Below are 19,924 nucleotides of genomic sequence, written 5' to 3'. Positions count from 1 at the left end.
CGGCGGGCCGAGGTCTCGCCCGCCATCTTGGAGTCGGGCAGCGCGCGGGGCGGGGCGGGCGCGGCCCGTCCCGGAAGGGGAAGCGCTGAAGTGCCACTTGGCCGCCGGGGCAGCGGCCGTGGGTGCGGGGTGGTAGCGCTGGTCCCGCAGGGTCCCCTCGGCCCCGTCTGAGGCTGCCTCGCCGTGAGGAGCCGCCTGCGTACTCGCTGTCCCCCAGCCCTCCCTCCCGCCTCCCCTGGGAGCAGCGCGGTGCGGGTGAAAGTTCCCCCGCCTCAGGTGAGGGCCGGGCCCGCCTGCCGGTGGCCGAGCCGCTCCCGCCCCCTGGCCGCGCAGCCCCGGCTGGGGGCCGAGCCGGCCGCTGCCACCGGGCGAGAGAGACATGGCTGAAAGCCTCTCCTGGGAGCTCGGCGTCTGCACGGGTTAAGGCGTGCTGTGCGGAGAGGTGGAAAAGTTGCTGTTGGATTTCACTTCAAGGGACCGGACAGAAAACGGCGAAATGGATGACTTCCCCTCCATCTGCCTGCTGTCCCTGGCCATGCTGGTCGCCTGCTATGTGGCAGGAATTATACCTTTGGCAGTTAATTTTTCCGAGGTAAGACAGCTCCGCCAAACTGCTCGTTGGCTGCTAAAGGAGAAACCAGAGAGATATTCCACTGGGAGTTGGTGCCGTCCCCTTGCAATACGGCAATGCTGTTAAGGATGAAGCTTTATCTTTAAAATCTATGAAGGCAATATTAATTTTCATTCAAAACTGCTGTGTAAAATGATGCTTGTTTCACAGCGAGCATTTAAACTTACCGGATTTGAGTCAGGTCTGTGCTACAGGTGAAGCGAAGTCTCAGCATGTAGTGTAAGGATATGAATAAGCATGGTTATTCTTAGAAGCTTGTGTAAGAAATTGCTAAAGTCGGTGATTATCTCTTATGTGCCTGTGGGCTACTCAAATTAAGGTTTTTAAAAGCAATTCCAAGAAGATTCTTGGAAAAACTTTGATTCACAATTTTACTCACGGCTTGCACTGTTGAAAATTAAGCTGTAGCTTTTTGATTACTATAGAACTTCAAGTTACTGCCCCGTAACTCCAGGCATTCTTTTGGAAAAATATCTTGATTAAATAAGGTACTATTAAAGGAGAGGGAAACTTTCATAGATTGGTTAAGTTCTCAGACAGTACAGGAGTTCCTGATTAGACATATTTGTGTGCTTTTAAGAAATATAAATTGTTGAGGTGATGAGTCAGAGGGCTGCTTGCACCTGTCCTTTGGTCCCATCATTACTAGGAGGCTTCGAGAGCAGTAGAATCCTGAACAGCATGGAAGGAAAGGCTTTTTGTTTTAGGAAAAGTACAGCTCAGCTACATGAATTGAAACCTAACAGTGTATTTAGCCATATTCACATGAATATCAGCAGAGTTCTGTTTTGCCAGTGCTTCATGGGATGCTTTGGTGGACCTTACCTTATGTGTCTTCAGTGTTGTTGCTTCCACTGTCTTGCTCTTCAAAACTCACGTCTGCCCTGAAGCCCACTGAGGCTTTTCTTGCAGATTGAGAGCATTGCCTTGTCTGCTAATAATGTCTCTTTTTAAATTTAATTTTACATTTCGTCATGCATGTGCTTAATAGTCACCTGTTAACTCTTAAGTTATATTCAGTGATGTTTGAAGTTAAGGTTCTTGATCTGTCTCTGTGTTTTCTTTGTGTAGTTGAATCAGTGGTCTCCTAAACCTTTCAGGCTTCTAGCACCTGCAAGAATACAGATCTGTTGTGGATCCAAAACTGCCTAAGCAGTAATCATGTACTTAATTAGCCTTTTGTGTGTGTGGTATTTTATCATCAGTATGCAATGTGGAATCAAATTTATTGTGGTATCTTAAGCTCTCAGAAATTCTTGACTCGGTTTTACGCTTGATTTAAATCTTAGATATTTTTAAGGGTTTTGCATACAGTGCTGGTTTAAAAAGAGCATAATATCTCCCCACATAATGTACAAGTCCTAACTAGTCCTGGAAGTATCTAATTGGAAGTTATAATTGTTTTGTTTAAAATTATTGCTTAGGATTCTGCAACAAAGACAATTTCAAACTGAAATGACTGGACCGTCCAACAGTTTGCAAAAAGTTTTGCAGGTAGCCAAAGTGAGTAAAAATGCCTCTTCCCACTGGCCATTTGTAATGATTCAGTTGAAAACAAAAGTAAATGATGTGCATAATATACCCCAGATGCTAGAGAACAATAAAATTATTCATTAGTGTTAATACATTCCTTCAGGTTATTTTTTTTTCCATGGAATTTATTATTTGTGTTCTGATGTCATGCTGTGTTCTATTATTTCAATTAGATTAGGATATTCTTGAAAGTATAAAACTCTGGGAAAGCCAGGTATGACTAAACATGAATGGTAATAAGGTTTTATTACCATTCATGTTTATTACCATTTATTACCATTACCATAACTGAGCAGAGTTTTGCCATAGTTCTGTGTGCAGAGGTACCCTTTCACTTTAATCCTAATTTACAGGACTCTGTTGGTCTAATTTCGGGCTGGAAGCAGCACTTTACCAGTTCTGAGCCTATCTCTTAAACTGTAGTCTAAATAGGACAAAAAAAAAATTGTAGCAGTTTGAATGTTTTGGTGGTGTAACAGAGGCAGGAACAGGGCTGCTTCCTCCTGAAAGTACGTGTGTGTTTTTGATAGGTCCGAGTAAGAGTTTCAATGTCATACAGACTTAAAAAATATAGAGCAGTGGAACAGTTTGCTAATTTGAGGAATTTGAGATTTTCCCATGGAGTTTTCTCACTGCTTACTGTGTTGCTCTTGTTTTTAACGTGCGAATGTGTTTACCAGAAATGGTTTGATTTCTTGGATAAAGCTCTGTTCCTTTTGCCTATCTATGTAGGCTGTTCTTATTAAATTTCTGTATTCACCACACATAACTGTTTTGTACTGAAGAGGAGATGGTGATTTACCTTGAAAGGATAACTTGTTAGTGTGTATTCTTCTCATTGATCTTTAAAACTCACAGGTGCCCAAGTAAAGGAAAGCCGTACTACATATTTGCAGTTTTAATAAATCAGTATTACTTCTGACACTTTCCTCTGTGTTTATGTGTGCATGCAAAAAATACTATAGTGTTGCAGATAAAAACAATTGGTTTTTCCTTGTATGGTATTCTTGCAGAATTACTTTATGAACAGCAGATGTTGAAAACTTATTTTCTCATGTAGATTGCCACTGTATGACAATTTACCAAGTACAATTATTGTATATGCTAGTATACAGTGCATGTTTGTGGGAACTTTACACTTGTTTTCATCTCTTGCACATTACTGTTTGAGTTTTCCCCAGTAATGCTGCAGTTTTTCCCTTTTGGTCACATTTGGCTTGCTTTCAGGAGCTGCTTGTGCATCTCCCTAGTGCCTCCTGCTTCTGTGCAAGTGTTGCAAGTGTTGGTGAGACTGAAAAACTTGTGTACAAATTACAACACATGAAGGAGAATGGATGGCATAATAATGATAAGCAATAAGTGATTTCCTGCTATTCAAATGTTGACCTCTGTCTCTAGGTCCTCAGTAGTTAAGATCAGTGTTTTGGTAACACTCATTGAACGTGGAAGATGATGATGGTTCTGCCACTAAATACAGGCTGTGCAGTTATATTAGGAGGATCTGAATTCCCATGGTTGCAACATGTTATGTGATAGGGGTTCTTGCAGAAATTATGAGTAATGGCCTCTGCAAACTGTCATATTATGTAATTGGATTTTAGTACGTGGCTTTGACTTTAGCCTGTCAGTGTAGTCACAAGGAAGTTAATTGGTGAATTTATTGGTGAAACAGAATGTAGTTTGGGAGAAAGATACCTCTAAGCTTTCTGCCCCAAACTAGAATATAACTAGGGAGGTAACTCTAATAGTAGCAAGTACTGAAAAATTATGTGTGATTTAAATTTTTGTTGTAGAAACTCTTACAAAAATATGACTAAAGCTATTATTCTTTATAGAAAAACATTAGGTTTATTTATTGTTGTTAAGGTTTAATTGCAAATTTTCAATATTTATGTAACAAATAACTCCCTTCCCCAACCTCTGTTAATAAGGGAGAGTAAATAAAGCATTTTCATTCTTAAAGATGATACTTTTGTACTTACTTGCAGGAGAGATTGAAGTTGGTGACTGTTCTGGGTGCTGGGCTGCTGTGTGGAACTGCCTTGGCTGTCATTGTGCCAGAAGGAGTACATGCACTTTATGAAGACATTTTGGAGGGTAAGAACCAAGCCCAGACAGCCTTGCTCAAGATAACTTAGATCATGGTGTGTTACCATATACTGAGGTTTCTTCTTAGGGTTTTTAATGTGAGGTTGATGGAAGAGCAGCATGCCATGAAGCAGGCATACCATAGGCATGATATTGCACATTTAGGGATATGATCAGACTGCAGATTGAGGACTCTTAATGAGTTATCCAGTCATTTGTGGGTCTGGATACTGTACTGTTCATGGAATAACAGCCACTTATGGCAGGTCATGTGTAGTGTTTCTTATTCTAGGGAGAGCTTAACTTCCACTGGAACTTCAAAGGAAGTGTTAAGAGTGCCTTTGGCAGAGAATGAAATTATGGAGTATTTGCTGCTTCTCTTTGTAGTTTAGATTGCTTCTCATTAAAGCACTTGCAGGAGGTGTTTTACAAGTCTTTGTCCCTGCCCTAATGAGAATTTCCTCCAAAGCTGAAAAGCATCTTGGAATTAATATGCTTAGCTGAAAATTATGGTTCTATAGGGCTAATTTACACAGTAGCAGCCGTTTCTTCTTGTGTGGTGGTATACATTACACATCTAAATTTCCGTGTTCAAGAATCCAGTTCTAGTCTGCTGTCACTGTCTTAACCACCTCATCATCTCTAATGAAGAGCTCAAAGTGAGCAGAGATTGTGTCTTGCAGGGATGTTTGTGTATAGCCAAAAGCCTTAACAGAGCTCAGTTTGAGGTTCTGACATTGTTTTAAATAGCCAGGGCTCATCACCTCTGTTTGGAGTGCCAGTTAAATTTTGCTTTTGCTTGGAGACCTGTGCTATTAGATGACCATTGCATGTATGAGATTTTTCCAGTATGCTAGAATCAAAACTTTGAAGATAAATGGTAATGGTTTACTGATTGCAGGGGAAAGCACTATAAAGTTGAGGCTTTGGAGAACCTTGCAAGCATCTGGTGCTTGCTAATGTGGGATTGAGAGGTAACTGTAGTCCCTTGCTTTTCCTGTACTACTGGGTTTTGTGTTTCTAAACTTTTAAATGTCATTTTAGTAATACACTTTGATGTATACTGTTTTAGCTTCCACTAAATTTATGTTGTTCTGCTTAGATTTAGAATAAGATAATACATAAAATCATCCTTTATCAAGAAGTGAAAGAAGCTCTGATTGTGCTTTTATACTGTACTATAATTTATGCACTCTGATGTCGGATGTCTCTAATGAGCTGTAGTTGTGGGTTTGCTCTCCATTCAATTTTAATTTTGAGTAGACCGATTTTCTCTTGTAATGGTACAGCTGGCAATGAATACAATTGCTGTGAAAATTTGTGGGTTTTAATACTTTTTCACTAAACGGAGCACACAGTTCATGTGTGACTTGACTGTGTAGAGCTGTATGAGCTATAACTTTGTTTAGTAAGTGGCAAAAAATGACACAGTACTGCAGTAGTAATAGCAGAAGCATTTACCTAGGAAAAAAGAATTTGTCGGTGAGTGGCTTCAGGCTTGATGTCTTACAGTACTGTGTCTAGCAACAATCTATCTGAATTTTTTTTTTTCTATTGCAAAGGGGCAGAATTAATGGGTATTACAGATTTAACTCCAAAAATTATTTCTAATATTTTTTTTAGAAAAGTAGGATGTTCAAAATTAAACTTAAGACTGTGGGAACAGCTTTCTGTTTTTCAAGTTCACCTGTTTACATAATTAAACCTAGAAAGGTGCAACTAAGGGAAATGCTGAGGTATATTCATGTAAGTGGAAAAACAAAAAGAGAAATCTTTCTTCTCCCTCTTTCAGGTGTAGCTTAACTCTGGTTGCTTGCTAGCAAGCATTTTAGTGTTTTCCATTGATACAGAAGTAATTTACTATTACCTCTGTATTCACTCACAGGTCATGGAATAAATAACTTCTGATTTTCAACGTTGTAGGCTGAGAGCAAATAGCATATCATGGCTTGGATTATTCTTTGATCATAAACCTGTGTATCTGTGTAGTGAAACCTTGGTTTGGGTACTATCGGCAAATAAAATTCATTTGCTGACTTCAGTCCTTTGTTTTAACTGCTGAAACTGTGTAACCACTGTCAGACAGATTGTCCTGAGTTACACAGTTTTATGTCTTGAAATGATCTGAAGCAAAGTCAACCTCATAATATAGATGACAAAAATCTTGTGTGGTCCAAAGTAATTTTATTGATCAACCTTGTTCAGCAAGAGATATGTTTGAAATCTTTGCTACCAAGCTTATTCTGATGTGCTTTGACTGTAGTAATGGTATTGTCGTGTTTTGTACCGTGGGATGAACATATACTTGTCTCATCCAAGAGGATGTAAAAATATTCCAGCAATTTGATGACTTGCTAGAGTACATCAGGATCTTTTTCTGAAGAGTAGTTGACATCCAAAAGACCTTCTAAAAATGGAAAAAAAACATGGACAAGCTTTAATAGCTTGTGTAGGGAAAGAAAATCACATACCAGTCATCCCCAGGGCTTGGACTGTGGGTTTTTGGGATGTGACTGACATTTGTAGGTCAATGTACTTGACTTAACTATTGTTATAGTCTGTATCAATGGAGTATATCAATACTAGCTTGTTTATATCTCAGCATCAGTTAATCTTCTTAAAGATGGCATTAAATATGTTAGTGGATGGAACCTATTTTGTCTCCTTATCCTGAATTTTCTCACTTGAATGAAGATAATGAAGTAACTGCTTGACAGTATCTCTAAATATTGACAAAACTGGCAACTTCAGTTAAAAAAGGAATTATACAGCAATTTTTGTGAATTAATTTGTATTTAAAATGCAACCTGGCTTATAACATATTGATGCTTTCATTGCTCTTCCATGCTGAAGATGTGTGAGGAGAAACCAACCAGGCTTCGCTAAGAACGTTGTCTAAGAAACACTTTAAATGAGGACTTGTGTGTATTGTCCAGGAAAGTGTGAGGGAGGCTTTTGGCAGAGGAGGAGAGAAGTGACTGTGTCATGTTTAGTCTCGTGTCTCCTGATGTGTTTGCCTGCCTGTCACAGGAAAGCATCACCCAGCCAGCGAGATGCAGCACGTGATGGAGTCTGAGAAGGTAGCGAAAATCCCAGTGGTACATGAGCACGGCCACGACCATTCCAGGTTACACGCCTACATTGGTGTGTCCCTTGTCCTCGGCTTTGTCTTCATGCTGTTGGTGGATCAGATAGGCAGCTCTCATGTGCACTCTACAGATGGTAAGTAAAGATTCACGTCAATTAGACTTGCTAATTAGTCTTCATTAACAAGTTGCAATTTTTATTTTTTTTTAATGCTACCAGGATTTAATTTGTCCAGTCATGTCCAGAGTTTCAGTAGGTACTTTAAAAACATAAACCAGGGTCCATGTGAAATGTTTGTGCTGGAAATCTATCTCAAAATTCACCATGATCTGAGAACTTACCTCAGTAGCATGTATGAGCATGTGTGGTGTGGGGGTGAAGGGTGACTTGACACTTGAGTTATTGTCTGTTTTACAGTATCACCCATAGGGGATGTCTTTGGCTTTCCAAAATGCTTGAGGTTAGTCTCACATTGGTTTGTTTTTCCTGCTTAATTGTCATATATGTAGGTAAAATTCACAAAGAACGGCGAGTTATCGTAAGTAAGATGGCAGAAATGATTACGTGCAAGCTCTGGTGCTTTAACTGCATAGCTGGACCTCCCACACTAGTCTAGAGCCTCACATACTTCAGAATCCTTTTTGCTTTCTGTGAAGATTTGTCAGCTTCTTGCAAGACTCTAAAAATGCCTAGAGTTTCCTTTGTTTCCTGCCTATGACTTCATGCTCAGAGTGTAGCTTGAAATGCATCAAAGGTGTTCTGTCATTTGAAAAGGTATTTTATTGCCTTTGGCTGCTCATTTTCTCCCACACAATGTCCTCTGATGCTGGAATTTGGCCCTGAAAAAATAAAGAATTGATCTTAAAGGAAAAGTAAAACATACACAAAGGCAGGGGGAATATGTTTTGGCTGTATTCTTGTCAGTTTACATTTTTGTTTGTATGGGGTTGCTGTGGTGGGACAGATGAAAGGCCAGTGCATATGCTATGTCACCTGTGTACTGTGTACTCCTGAAGAAGTGTAAATGGAGCCACTGCCTTGGGTAGCTGATTCTCAGAGCTGTTCTAAAGTAACACTGGCACTGAGGATGTCAGGGAGATGCAGGTGAGCAACTCCTGAAAGGATCCTTGGTTTGTACAGGTTATAATCATTTTCTATGTCTCTGATCATAGCAAATACCAGGAGAAGACTGTGATTTGTGTTAGAGATACACACTATAAAATAGAATATTAACATTTTATCTAGCCTCTGCCTCTACCTCTTATCATCTCCTGTCACTGGAGATGTAGTAGTGTTTTCGTAATGTTTTTAAAGCGACTGAAGAAAAGCACTTTTGAACCAGTGTCTTGTAGTTTATTATCTACCAAGTGACTAGATGTTAATTTGTCTAAATTAGAAAAATTCAGTAGGGCAGGATAAAGGTATGAAGTCAAATGTGATTCTTTGTGTTTAGTAATGGTCAACTCAAAACAATTGTAAAGGAAATGTTTATTGTATCTCCTCCTGTTTGACATGAGTATGCCATTGCTGTCATGCAAGTGCAGCTTATGCAGTTAATTCAGAATATCAAGCTGGCCAAAGAGAATGCATTAGTTTAGACCTGACTCATTGGGAAACTACACGTGTGCCTGGGAATGAAGAGAGACTGAGGGGTTAGGGGGCAGGCAGGAGGAAAGGAAAGGACTGGAATTTCTGTTCTGGCATCACTGCACAGTTAGTGAAGCAATATAGGTGTGCTTACAGTTGTTTTACAGACCACTGGGATAATTCAGTCACGGCTATTCAAACTGTCTGGAATTAAACAGTTGAATAATAAGATGTTTCTAGACTTCTGTAGGGCTTACCACCCTGCAGTGATTCTTTGTAACAGTTTCACCACTGATTGTGTAGTGGTGGATATTGCTGCTGCCCTGTTGTGCTGTGTAATAAGCTAACCTGCAAATGTCAGGCAATTCTGGTCAAAACACTGGATATCAAACAGGCTGCTTTTCTCCTTTGTGGTGTATAACATCAAAGAGAAATCTTTGCAACTGGTGCTGTGACAAGTAGACTTTATTGTTTGCTAGGAACTGCCAGGGAATCACTGCAACAAAAACTGACCCAGACTGTCACCTGAAGGAAACTACAAACATTGAGCTGTGTGGGGAAAAAAAATCCTGACCCTCAAAGCGGCTTTGGATTCTTGGGATCCAGAAATAGCTTCTCTTTTTCTTGGTGGCACAGACCTTTAACATTTCATTTTAGGAGGTTAAGAAAAACATCTGCTTCTGCCTATGAGAGAGATCCTTCAAATTGCCAAGAATCTTCTGAGTCTGTCACTTGTTTTTTGGCAGAACTTTAGGTTATTTGAAGAAGCTATTTTACAGTAAATCTAATGCAGAAATACAGAAGCTGGTAGTTTTGAATACAACTGCCTAAGCAGCTGGAGGAGATATGTACAGTGATACTTACAATTTTTTTCCAGCATAATTTATTAATTTGATCTCTTTATGATAACTTTTCTCACGACTGTTTCAGATCCAGAAGCTGCAAGATCAGGCAACTCCAAAATCACTACAACGCTGGGACTGGTAGTCCATGCTGCAGGTAATGTGGGACCTGTTATTAGTGCTTGACAAGTATATGCATTGCTGTATGGGTCATCTTTAGGTGTGGTGGAGACATTTGGGTTTTGCTTTTAGAGGTGGCTTTTTATTAAAAAAAACAAGAAAAAGAAAAAGGCAGGGAGATCTAAGGATCTTTTCTGGAATTAACTGAGAGCTAAAGTGGTTCATGGAATTTTATTTGGGTACAGAATTTTCTCTTTTACGCTTTACTTTTTTGTTTCTCTCATCTGAAAGGTTGTGTGATGCTCACTCTGCCTCTTCAATTCTTTTGCTGGCTCCTTTAGCTGCTGAATTTCAATACATGCTAACACATTTGATAAGTTGTATGAAACACCTTTGGGTTTGCTTGTCAGTTGATGGGTTTTTTAAAAAAATACTAATTTAAAGGAATAGTACCTTGTAGGGAAAGAAAAGGTGGAGCACAAAGACTTAACTGAAACACATTTAGGCCAACTTGCAAGGACTGACTGCTACGTGTGTGTCAGTCAAGCCATGTTCACATTGTGATTCTTCACTGTATATGTGTAGTATAAATACATTGCTTTTTCATGTCCTGCTGAAGGTTGTTGTCTAGATAAGTCAGAAGATGTTCAAAAAGTTACTTCTTCACTAAACAAAGTGTTTATATATAAAGGAGTAGTATAGTATCCATTTTTTATTTCTTTTAGACAGTATATTTATTTTAAATGATAAAAAATATTCACAATAGTATTTATATTTCAAAAATCATTTAAAGGGTAATAATTAAAATTCTTGCAATGCTTAGTATCTAAAACAGATTTTTTAATTTAGAGTGGAAGTCTTTTCTAGAACAGAAGACTAACACAACTAAACTTGTTACTTGTTCTCATTTGAAGGAGTATGTCAGTGCAGAGTAGATTCCTGTTACGGTTTTTATGGTCTGGGGATATATGAGACTGCTCTTGTTGAGGGTTTTCTGATATTCTGAAATGTTACGGCTTAACAAACAAAGGCAAATGCTGGGTTGCTATTGTTAATGCCAATTTTCAGTAATAGAGCTTCTTAAAATCAACATGTTTTCTACTGTCAGCCTTTGAGGGGGTGGGGAAGCTCATGTAGAAGAATAATCCATGAATCTGCACTCCTTTTTCAGCTGATGGTGTTGCATTGGGTGCAGCAGCTTCTACTTCTCAGACTAGTGTCCAGTTGATAGTGTTTGTTGCGATTATGTTGCACAAGGTGAGTTATCATCAAAAAAAATTTACTGTTCTTCAGAAGACTGTTAACACTCACAGCAATTGCTAAATATCTACAGTTTCATTAGTGATGTCATACAGAAGTGTTTATTGCCATTGAAATGAAGAGGTCAGTACAGTGTCAAGGACCAAAAAAGCACAGGTATGAGGTATGACAGAAGAGCAGATGATTGATGCTGAGTCTGAGAGGGGTGCAAGTGGGTGAGAATTCTGACAGCCTACTGCCTACCTTGGTTGAAGAGGTGGGAAAAGTCTCCCAAAAGTAGAGAGAGAAGAGTAGCTCGTGAAGAGATGTGTCAGCTTCACACTGACTTCTTCTGAAGCTAGTGTGGCAGTGTTTATTTAACAAGCAAAAAAGCCCCTAGGTTATTACTGCTGTAAGGGACATATTCAGAGAGGTTCTAAAGGGTGAGGCACAGGAGTTACATGCTAGTGCATTCAAGGAGGAAAACCAGTTTTATGTGCTGATTACAATAGTCTTGTTTCTGTGATGTTCATCAGAAAATGGAGAGAATATTTGTAGTGAAGGGTTTTAGTGTTTAAAGAGTTAGTCTTTTGAAACCACTAAATATCAGAGTGCTAAATTACAACTTCTGGTTACCTCTGTTGTAGTAGCTTCAGCATCACTAATACACCATTTTTGAAGGTAAACAAATGTTTTGCTGGTAGTAACAAGCAAACAGTGGCTCTTGAATATGGGAGATCTTTGCTGAATACTTCTGTGAATGTTAACCTGTTGGCTATAAATATACCTGTGAAGATGAAATTTGCCTTATGTTAGAATGTGCATGGATTTCTGTGGTTAGTCATAAATTCACCAGAAACTGTACATAATTACATGTTCAAAATGTTAGAAATGCATATCTAGTATGTCTTTCCTTCGATTCATACAAGTAATTGTGGTTTACATAACTTCGTTTGAGGATGGCAATGCCACCGTCTCATCTTGTAGCTTAACTTATGGCTATTGCCAGGTGAAACTTGTTTTTGTTATTCTTAATGTTCTTAACTGGCATCTGGAATGTTACAATTTTAGAAGAGGAAAATTTCTCCTATGAATATTTGGTATTAGCAGAGAAATGTATTTCTTCTTTGGTGGCTTTTTTCTGTTCTTCTGATCCTGACTGATTCTTTTGTCTAGCTCATCTTTTTTCACTCATGATTTCCTTCTTTGTTTAAAAAAAAATATTCTTTTATAAAAATGCTTTAGATATTTTAGTTTTATGTCTTACCTCAGAAATGTCAGGGTGGCTTGCTATTGTCTTTATACAAGCAAAAATACAGTAAATTCTCTGAGTAGTGGGACATCTATGCCTTTTGGATAAAGAACTGGATGCCAGCAGAGAGAGAAGGAAGTATTTGCTTCCTGGTGAGAACAGGAATGAACTAATCAAAAAAGCTCTTAAGTCTTAGCATGGAGGCTGACTGTTACCTGTCTTCAGGCAATTGTTTCCCTCCCCATGTTAATTGTAGAATTTTTCTACTGCAGATGAGGAAACTGTCTAAGGATGTGTGATTGTAACAGGATGAAAAAAGAAATTACCTAAGTTGATGAAGTCTTAGGAATTATATAGTCAGAATGAATATTTTAGTATTTATAATGACTACACAAGTGTGTGTTTTTTGATAGCCAGAACATGAATTTCCATTAGCTTTGGTTATTAAGGTGAGGCAGTCTGCACAATGCTCTTGATTTGGGTTAGCTGCAGCATGCCAGTGCCTGCCCTGAATGTCTTCCGGATCAGCCCATGTCAATGTAGTAAGTCATATTTAAACCTTTTCTCATTTTTCAGGGGATTTTAGAAGGTATTGTATTAGCAGTGAATGTTGTTTTTTTGCAGGCACCAGCTGCCTTTGGCCTGGTTTCCTTCCTGATGCACGCTGGGCTAGAACGGAATCGAATCAGAAAACACTTGCTGGTCTTTGCGTTAGCAGCACCTGTTATGTCGATGGTGACATACCTAGGGCTAAGCAAGGTAGGTCCATGGTTTTGTTCTGCCCAAAAATCTAGCTTAGTGATGAAGTCTGGGGAAAGGACTGTGGTAGGAGTTTCATATTACATAATTCCAAACTGCTTGAAAAATTCAGCAGAATGAAGATAGAAGTTGATGAAAAGGTAGCAATATGAATGCACAAAACAAATAATAATCCATGCATTTCCATCAGAATCAGTGACATAACTCTGTTACAGAGTTTGGTATAGTTTTTTTTTAAAGTGTGATTTCTGTTTTTTATCCTTTCTGCTGCTCCCAGCCGAAAAAAAGTTTATTCAAATAGCAGGTTTTATGTGATGCCTATTTAAATAAATAATTTTCAGCATTGTTGCATGCATTCTTCTTTTAATATGCAGGTAGGAAATAATCTCCTCTAGCTTCCCCCACCATCCCAGAAATGGTCCTCTATATTCAAAGTCTGTGTCAGAAGTTGAGTCCTCATCTAGAACAGTCTTTTTGCCTTACTCTGAAAAACATCATTGTGTCTTGGATCTTTACAAAAAATGGCCTGTGAAATGGGACACTGTACATGAGTTTATCTCTGTCCAAATTAAATGTTTCTGCTTCTCATAGAGTATACTGGGATGCTTCTGTATTTCTCAACTGTTTTGTGTCCTGCTGGTGACATGCTGTGGTGACACATGGTAAAGGATATAATGTAATCTCACAAAACTCAAGGCATGAGAGGAAAGATTAAATAAATAATCTGGGCTAATCCTTTACTTGCTGGATAAGATTTATATTTGACATTACAGTACAAAAGACAGCTGAAATAAAGGTTTGGTTTATAAATAGAAAAGAGAATTCTCTTTGAGCACTCTTTTGAAGTGTCCTCATCAAGGTTTGGGTTTACATTTTGCCCTTCAGAAAGAACAGAGAATTGATAAGGCATCAGGGCTGTCACAGTGGTTTTGTAGTTGCAGGTGATAGATCTTTCTCTATGGAAAAATGACCTGAGAGTAAACACAAAGAACTAAGATTACACCTGAGTTGGAGAGCATTGCAGAAGCATTTGAATCTGATATGAGTGGGTTTGCTTTTCATTGCATTTACTGATCCTATTATGAAGTTGAAGAGGTGCTCAGTTTTGATGCAGAAGATGCATTTCTTCATGTAGTTTGCATGGAAATGCTGGAAAAGTTTTGGGTGTTTACTTCTACATACAAATGAAATATTTAATGAACGATATTTTGGGACTTGGTTCTGAGAGCAGTCATTTTAAGAGCAGCTATTTAAAGGCTAACATCTTATTTGAACCCCTTGTTTAGAAAAAGGGAGGGAAAAAAGTCAATCTTGATCATCCTCCCTAAAATTTCTGGCTTTGTGATATGAATTTTATGTTTTTTCAAAACCTGTTTGGTATGTGGGCTGTGAGCTCATCAAACAAGATGCTTCAGCAGACTGTAACTTTTTTTCCTTTTCTGAGGGTTCTTTTGTAAAGGTTTTTTCTTTTGTAAGTCCAAAGTAGGAGGGGTGTCTTTTTGATCCCCCAAAACTTCAGGGTGTCAGTTACTATATGTAAGGTGCAAGACAAAAAAAATCACACTAAACCATTGTCATTGTGTGTGTGGGCTTGATAGAAATCCTACTGTGCCTGGATGCAGAGAGAATTTTTTATTACTGCTTGAAGAACTTCTGCTCATTCTCACTTTTTTTGGTCTTTGTTTTTCAGAGCAGCAAAGAAGCCCTTTCAGAAGTCAATGCCACTGGAGTTGCTATGCTGTTTTCTGCTGGGACTTTCCTTTATGTTGCCACAGTTCATGTTCTCCCAGAAGTAGGAGGAATTGCTCATAGCCACAAACCTGAATCAACTGGAGGAAAAGGACTCAGTCGTCTGGAGGTGGCAGCCCTAGTACTAGGATGCCTTATTCCTCTAGTTTTGTCCATTGGACATCATCACTAAATGCTCAAATTTCACTGTTCTCCTCCTCAATAAGACACGAGCAGTAAATGTCTGCTGCTCCCTTTATCATTCTTTTACCCATCATTCATCCCATCCACTTCATGGAGTTCAGAGGGAATCTTGATTGCAAAATAAGGAATACTGGGAAAGTTTTTAGTGTAGCAAAATGTACTTTGGCAGCCGGACACAAATTCTGTGTAACTTTCCTTTCTGAAGACATTTGCTATTTTAATTGTTACTTCTGGCCCTATTCTCAGGGAAGATGGAACTTGAAGAAAGGTGAGCAGGGAAGAACATAGCGACTCATCACGAAATTGCAATCACCAAAGTATCCTGCAGTTCAGAGAGCAAAACCCAAGGATGGCTGCGTTGTGAGAGGTTGAAGTCTCACTAATGAAGAAGGGGGCTCTCCCCCATCGGTTCTGCGTTGTCCTGGCAGTGTGACTGGCCCTTGCCATGCTTGTCACCCGTTGTGTGGCAGACACGGGATACACTGGGAACTCTGCATAACGCTGCTCTTGTCACAGAAGTGTCACTTGATAGGAAAGAAATTATGTAGGCAATGTGTAGGATTAGAGGAAGAAATCAGCTGGTTAAGACAGTGCAAATGAGTTTTGCAGTGTATTCCGTCATTTAAGACAAAGGATAGAAGCAAGGAGAATAGTGTTTTGATTGTTTATTCAATTGTTAATAAATTCTAAAAAGGCACTGTTTCTTGGGAGAGTCTTCTGCCAAGTCAGTCAAGTGTTAAGCACCAAAAATGTTAGAAGGAATTACGTATTGGCTGCTATGATACATTACTGCTTCTGTTGAGAGATACCCATAGTGCCCTTTGAAAGAGAGCTGTTCTGGGCTCTGAGGAGTAGAAATCTGATGGACACAGCTGTTGAGGGACCAGAGAACTTTACTAGCTCATGTTCAAAAAAATGAACTGCTGAAATCAGTGGGGGACTGTGTGGGTTTTTCACTAAATAAAGGTATTACAGCTAACAAAACAAGATGTTTAGTTAAATGTTTATGCTGCAGATAGAATACAAAGTGTTTCTCAAGCAGTTCTGAACAAAAAAATACTCAAACCCACAAACAAAAAACCAAACTGGTGGGTTCCCAGTGGACCTGTTAGACATTTTGCTTTTCCTTTGGGAATTTTTCATTTGCCTCTTACTGATAAGCATTAGTTTTGGTGAATCTACTGGAAGACTTTCTGCTGATTGCTGATGTCTCTCACTGAAGAGGAGTGATAAAAAGATCCCTCCATTTTCAAGGCACAGCTTTGTCTTACCAGTCACCATTTCCCTTATGCAAAACATGTTATACTCCAATGTGCATTGAAAAGTCGAATGTTGACATGCACAGAATCAGCATAAAATTCTTTCTTTAGGGGAAAACTTCTTAAGTTTTTAAACTTTTAAGCTACTTTGTCTGCACTTTTTGAAGATAACGTTGCCAAATATATTTTTCTTTTTCCTTTTTGTTTTTTAATGAATTTTGAAGAAATATCATCTTAACTGAAGTGCTTCTTGTTTCCGTATGAATGAGTGCGACTGTTTGTCATGCCATTTATTACTTAAACTGCAGAGCCCATTGTGCCTCATAACTACTTGACATTTTTGTTATTGTCCTGTTTGTCTGTTCGTTCAGAGAGTAATGGGTATGGTCTGTCTCTTGAACTCGTGCTGGCTTCTCTGTTGGCCCTATAACAATACTGATGTGTCCCAGGATTGAACCTAGTATTGATTCCCAAGAGTGCTTGTTCATTTGTGTGTTTTACTATGTAAGATCAATGCAAAATTATTAGAAGTCATATTTTCCCATAACACAGTATTTTCAGATAGAATTAGTGCTGCAGGCCTAAACAAGCTTTTTTTTTTTTTATGTTAGACCTTCAATGCTGTGTTCTGAAAAGCCACTGCAAAATTAGTGAAGTGGGATGGGATCCTCTTCTGTGTGTTTCCCAATGTTTTTTTTGTCTGTTTGTTTTGGTTTTGGATTTTTACAACATACATAATGCAACTGGTAAGTTACTGGTTTAAGAAGTTCAGCAGGACAGGTTCCTAACACATGCAAATTATACACAGGGATATTTACTCCAGATTTCCCCCTAATTACCTTCTTCCTTGATAATCTCACTATTTTACTATGTTTAGTCTTTCCATGTAACCATTTCCAAAAGCTGGAGGGTTTGCAAGAGCAGGAGGCATCTTAGCGCAGCACTAGGCGTTAGCATTTCGTAAAGCAGTAAGTTTTTATTTTTTAACCTCTGTCCTGTCACTTGCGTGTGCACCCCACCCTTCAGCCTCCCTTTGTGTATAACAGTAGCAATGGTTGCCAGAGGTGAGGTCCCTTTCATGCCTCCTGTTCCAGGCTGAAGCATGTGGAAGTACCTTGTTCCATGGATAGGTGTGTATTGGTGAGGATGTGGCAGCCAGACTTTTCACTGCTGACATAACCTCTGGCAGATTAATCACAGGTGCCCCTGCTGAGAGATCTTGTCACCTTTCTATTTTCCCGTCCTTCACATCATGTTTCCAGTTTCTGGGGCAGCCATCAGAAATAGTAATACTCAGATTGATGATTTGTGAAGTGTAGAGGCCAAGTTATAGCAGCAGGTGAGGGAACTTGAATGAAAACACTATCAACTTAAAATTGGCACAAAAGTTCTAAAAACATACTTTTTATTTTGGCATTTGGTTAACTGACAGAAGACCACAGTGATTTTTATTTTTTCTTCTACCCATTAAGAAGTAGCAACAGCATGTTTTGGCTGCCTGTAATCTCTGTTGAATTATTATTTTCAATTCTGTAACTGAAACTGCAGTGGCTAAAGAAGCTTTTAGTTATGTTGATATGGAGAATGTAAAATTTTGTATTATTAAACCAATTTACAAATTTTTTTAGTACCAAACGGAGGATTATTTTCTTGAAGCAGAATATATTAATGATTTAAATTAAATGGTCCATTTTATTATAGCCCTTTCTTTCTACCTATCCCCATCTGTCACAGTAAATCCAAGCATTGTGTATAGTCAGGGCCATCTGGTATCATTTTCTACTCCTCGGGAGACCTTGGTGCAAACAGATTCCTCTTACTCTTTCTGTAACAGCCTCTCTGCCTGTTTTTTCTTCTGTAAGGTAGGTGGCAGTAGGTCTAGCAGGTAAATGCTTAAACCAAGTGCCAGCCATGTCCCACTTCTCTAAGTCCCTCTAGGAAATCCATAATCTTCTTATCACCTGTTTCTTTTCAGTTAATGATTTCCTAATGGGCAATTGGAATTGGGCTAAAGCTGTTTCTGTTGATCCTCATGTCTTCAGGTACTTTCCCTACTGTTCTAATGCTTTCATTGTTCCTTATATAAAGAAGGGAAATAATTCTTTTTCAGCACTCAATGACGGGCAGAAGCTGCACTGACATTAACTTAAGAATGGATGGCAGAGCTTCACACCAAGACAGGATTTTTTGATTGTTTTGGCTTGTCAGATGACTGGGTGTTAAACACAGAAAACCCACTGTTGACTCCAGAGAACTATTTCCAGGTGGATTATTTAAAAAGCTAATCTTACCCAAGAGGCCCAGGAAAACCACTGTGTTTGTTTGGGAATTAGCTCAGAGCCTTCAAGGAGCTTTTGGCAGTAGCAGGTGTGTCCATGTGGTAACAGCTGATTGCAGAAAAAGAGAGATGATGTGGAATAAATGCTCCTGCTGCTCCTTTCCTGTTCCGTGCTGGCACTTGGGAAAAAGGGAAGGAAAGTGTACTTGTATTCTTTTGAGGGTAGGAGGAGGAGAAGTGATTGCAGTATGGTGGGAAAGTTTGTGATGAATACCAGATTCTTTATCACAAATTTCAGATTCCTGTCCACATCAAACTTCTTTTAGAAACCTTTTTTTTTTTTTCTTTACTGTTCTCATATCTCTTAGCAGCCTTGGCTTTCCAGGGAAAAATGTTGTGTGATCATTGCTGTTTACTTGACTCCATGTATGGAATTGTAATTTTAATGTCTTTTTTCCAAACCATTTGTATACAAAATCATTCCATGAATGGCTGCCTTATAATTTTTCCACTTTAATTGTGAATGGTTAAAATAATATTGCCGTTTTCAATTTGTTTTATTATATTAAATTTTTACTAGGTGCAGTGCTTTGGCGTTGGCTTGTCATTTACTGCATGGGGTTTTGTGACAGCTCTGATGGAAAGAAATTACAGTCTCAAATAGGTTGCAAGCATTGCAGACCGTGTTTTATTTTTGTGGGAATGTGTTTGCTGCTTTTCTTTATGATGTCTGAGCACCTCTTGCAAACCTGGAATGTGAAACTCCATGTTGGGAGGCAGTGTAGCAGGTACGACTCTGAATTCGCTCAGAGGTATTAATGCAGAGGTGATGTGACAGCTCTGCTGGAGCGGGGCTTTTGGCAACTTGCGTCTCTCAGAGTGTTTAGAAGTTGGTATTGCCCTGACGCTATCTCCTCCTGCACCCCCCAGGAAATCTCTGCAGCTTACAAGGCTGAGACCTCTTTGAAGGGAAACGAAGAGATGATGGACTTAAGATTGCTCCAGGCCACTGTTAAAAGGCTTGAGAACCATTTGGAGCTAAGGGAAATAATATTTTTTCCATCCTATGCTCTCAATCTTGTCAGTCCCAAACCAAAAATGTAAACACTTAAGTCTGGTTCCATCCCTTTGCACCCTTCTCTCAAGTGCTAGTATACATTATGAGATTCCTCTTCGACCAAGCTGCTGAGTTTACACAGTGTATAGATGTTCTGCATACTTGACAAGCAGGACTGGGGTCTAGACCTGCATTTTCAGTAAAAAGAAAGGGGAATGGTGCTGTTGTAGGATGAGTGATGTATGCATTTGCAAACTTCA

General features: G+C 39.0%; 1 protein-coding gene across 1 annotated transcript; it reads left to right on the top strand.

The window, feature by feature from the left end:
• Positions 1-90: 90 nt before the first annotated feature.
• SLC39A9 (solute carrier family 39 member 9) lies at positions 91-19,195 on the top strand. The gene is made up of 7 exons (XM_015631790.3): positions 91-592; positions 4,153-4,261; positions 7,283-7,474; positions 9,857-9,925; positions 11,060-11,145; positions 13,004-13,138; positions 14,829-19,195. Exons 1-7 carry the CDS (start codon positions 497-499, stop codon positions 15,057-15,059), a joined length of 918 nt encoding a protein of 305 aa, XP_015487276.1. The 5' UTR covers positions 91-496; the 3' UTR covers positions 15,060-19,195.
• Positions 19,196-19,924: the final 729 nt, after the last annotated feature.

The sequence above is a fragment of the Parus major genome, chromosome 5, assembly GCF_001522545.3.
Source record: "Parus major isolate Abel chromosome 5, Parus_major1.1, whole genome shotgun sequence".
Lineage (NCBI taxonomy): Eukaryota > Metazoa > Chordata > Aves > Passeriformes > Paridae > Parus > Parus major.
This window is presented reverse-complemented; position numbering and strand designations above follow the sequence as displayed.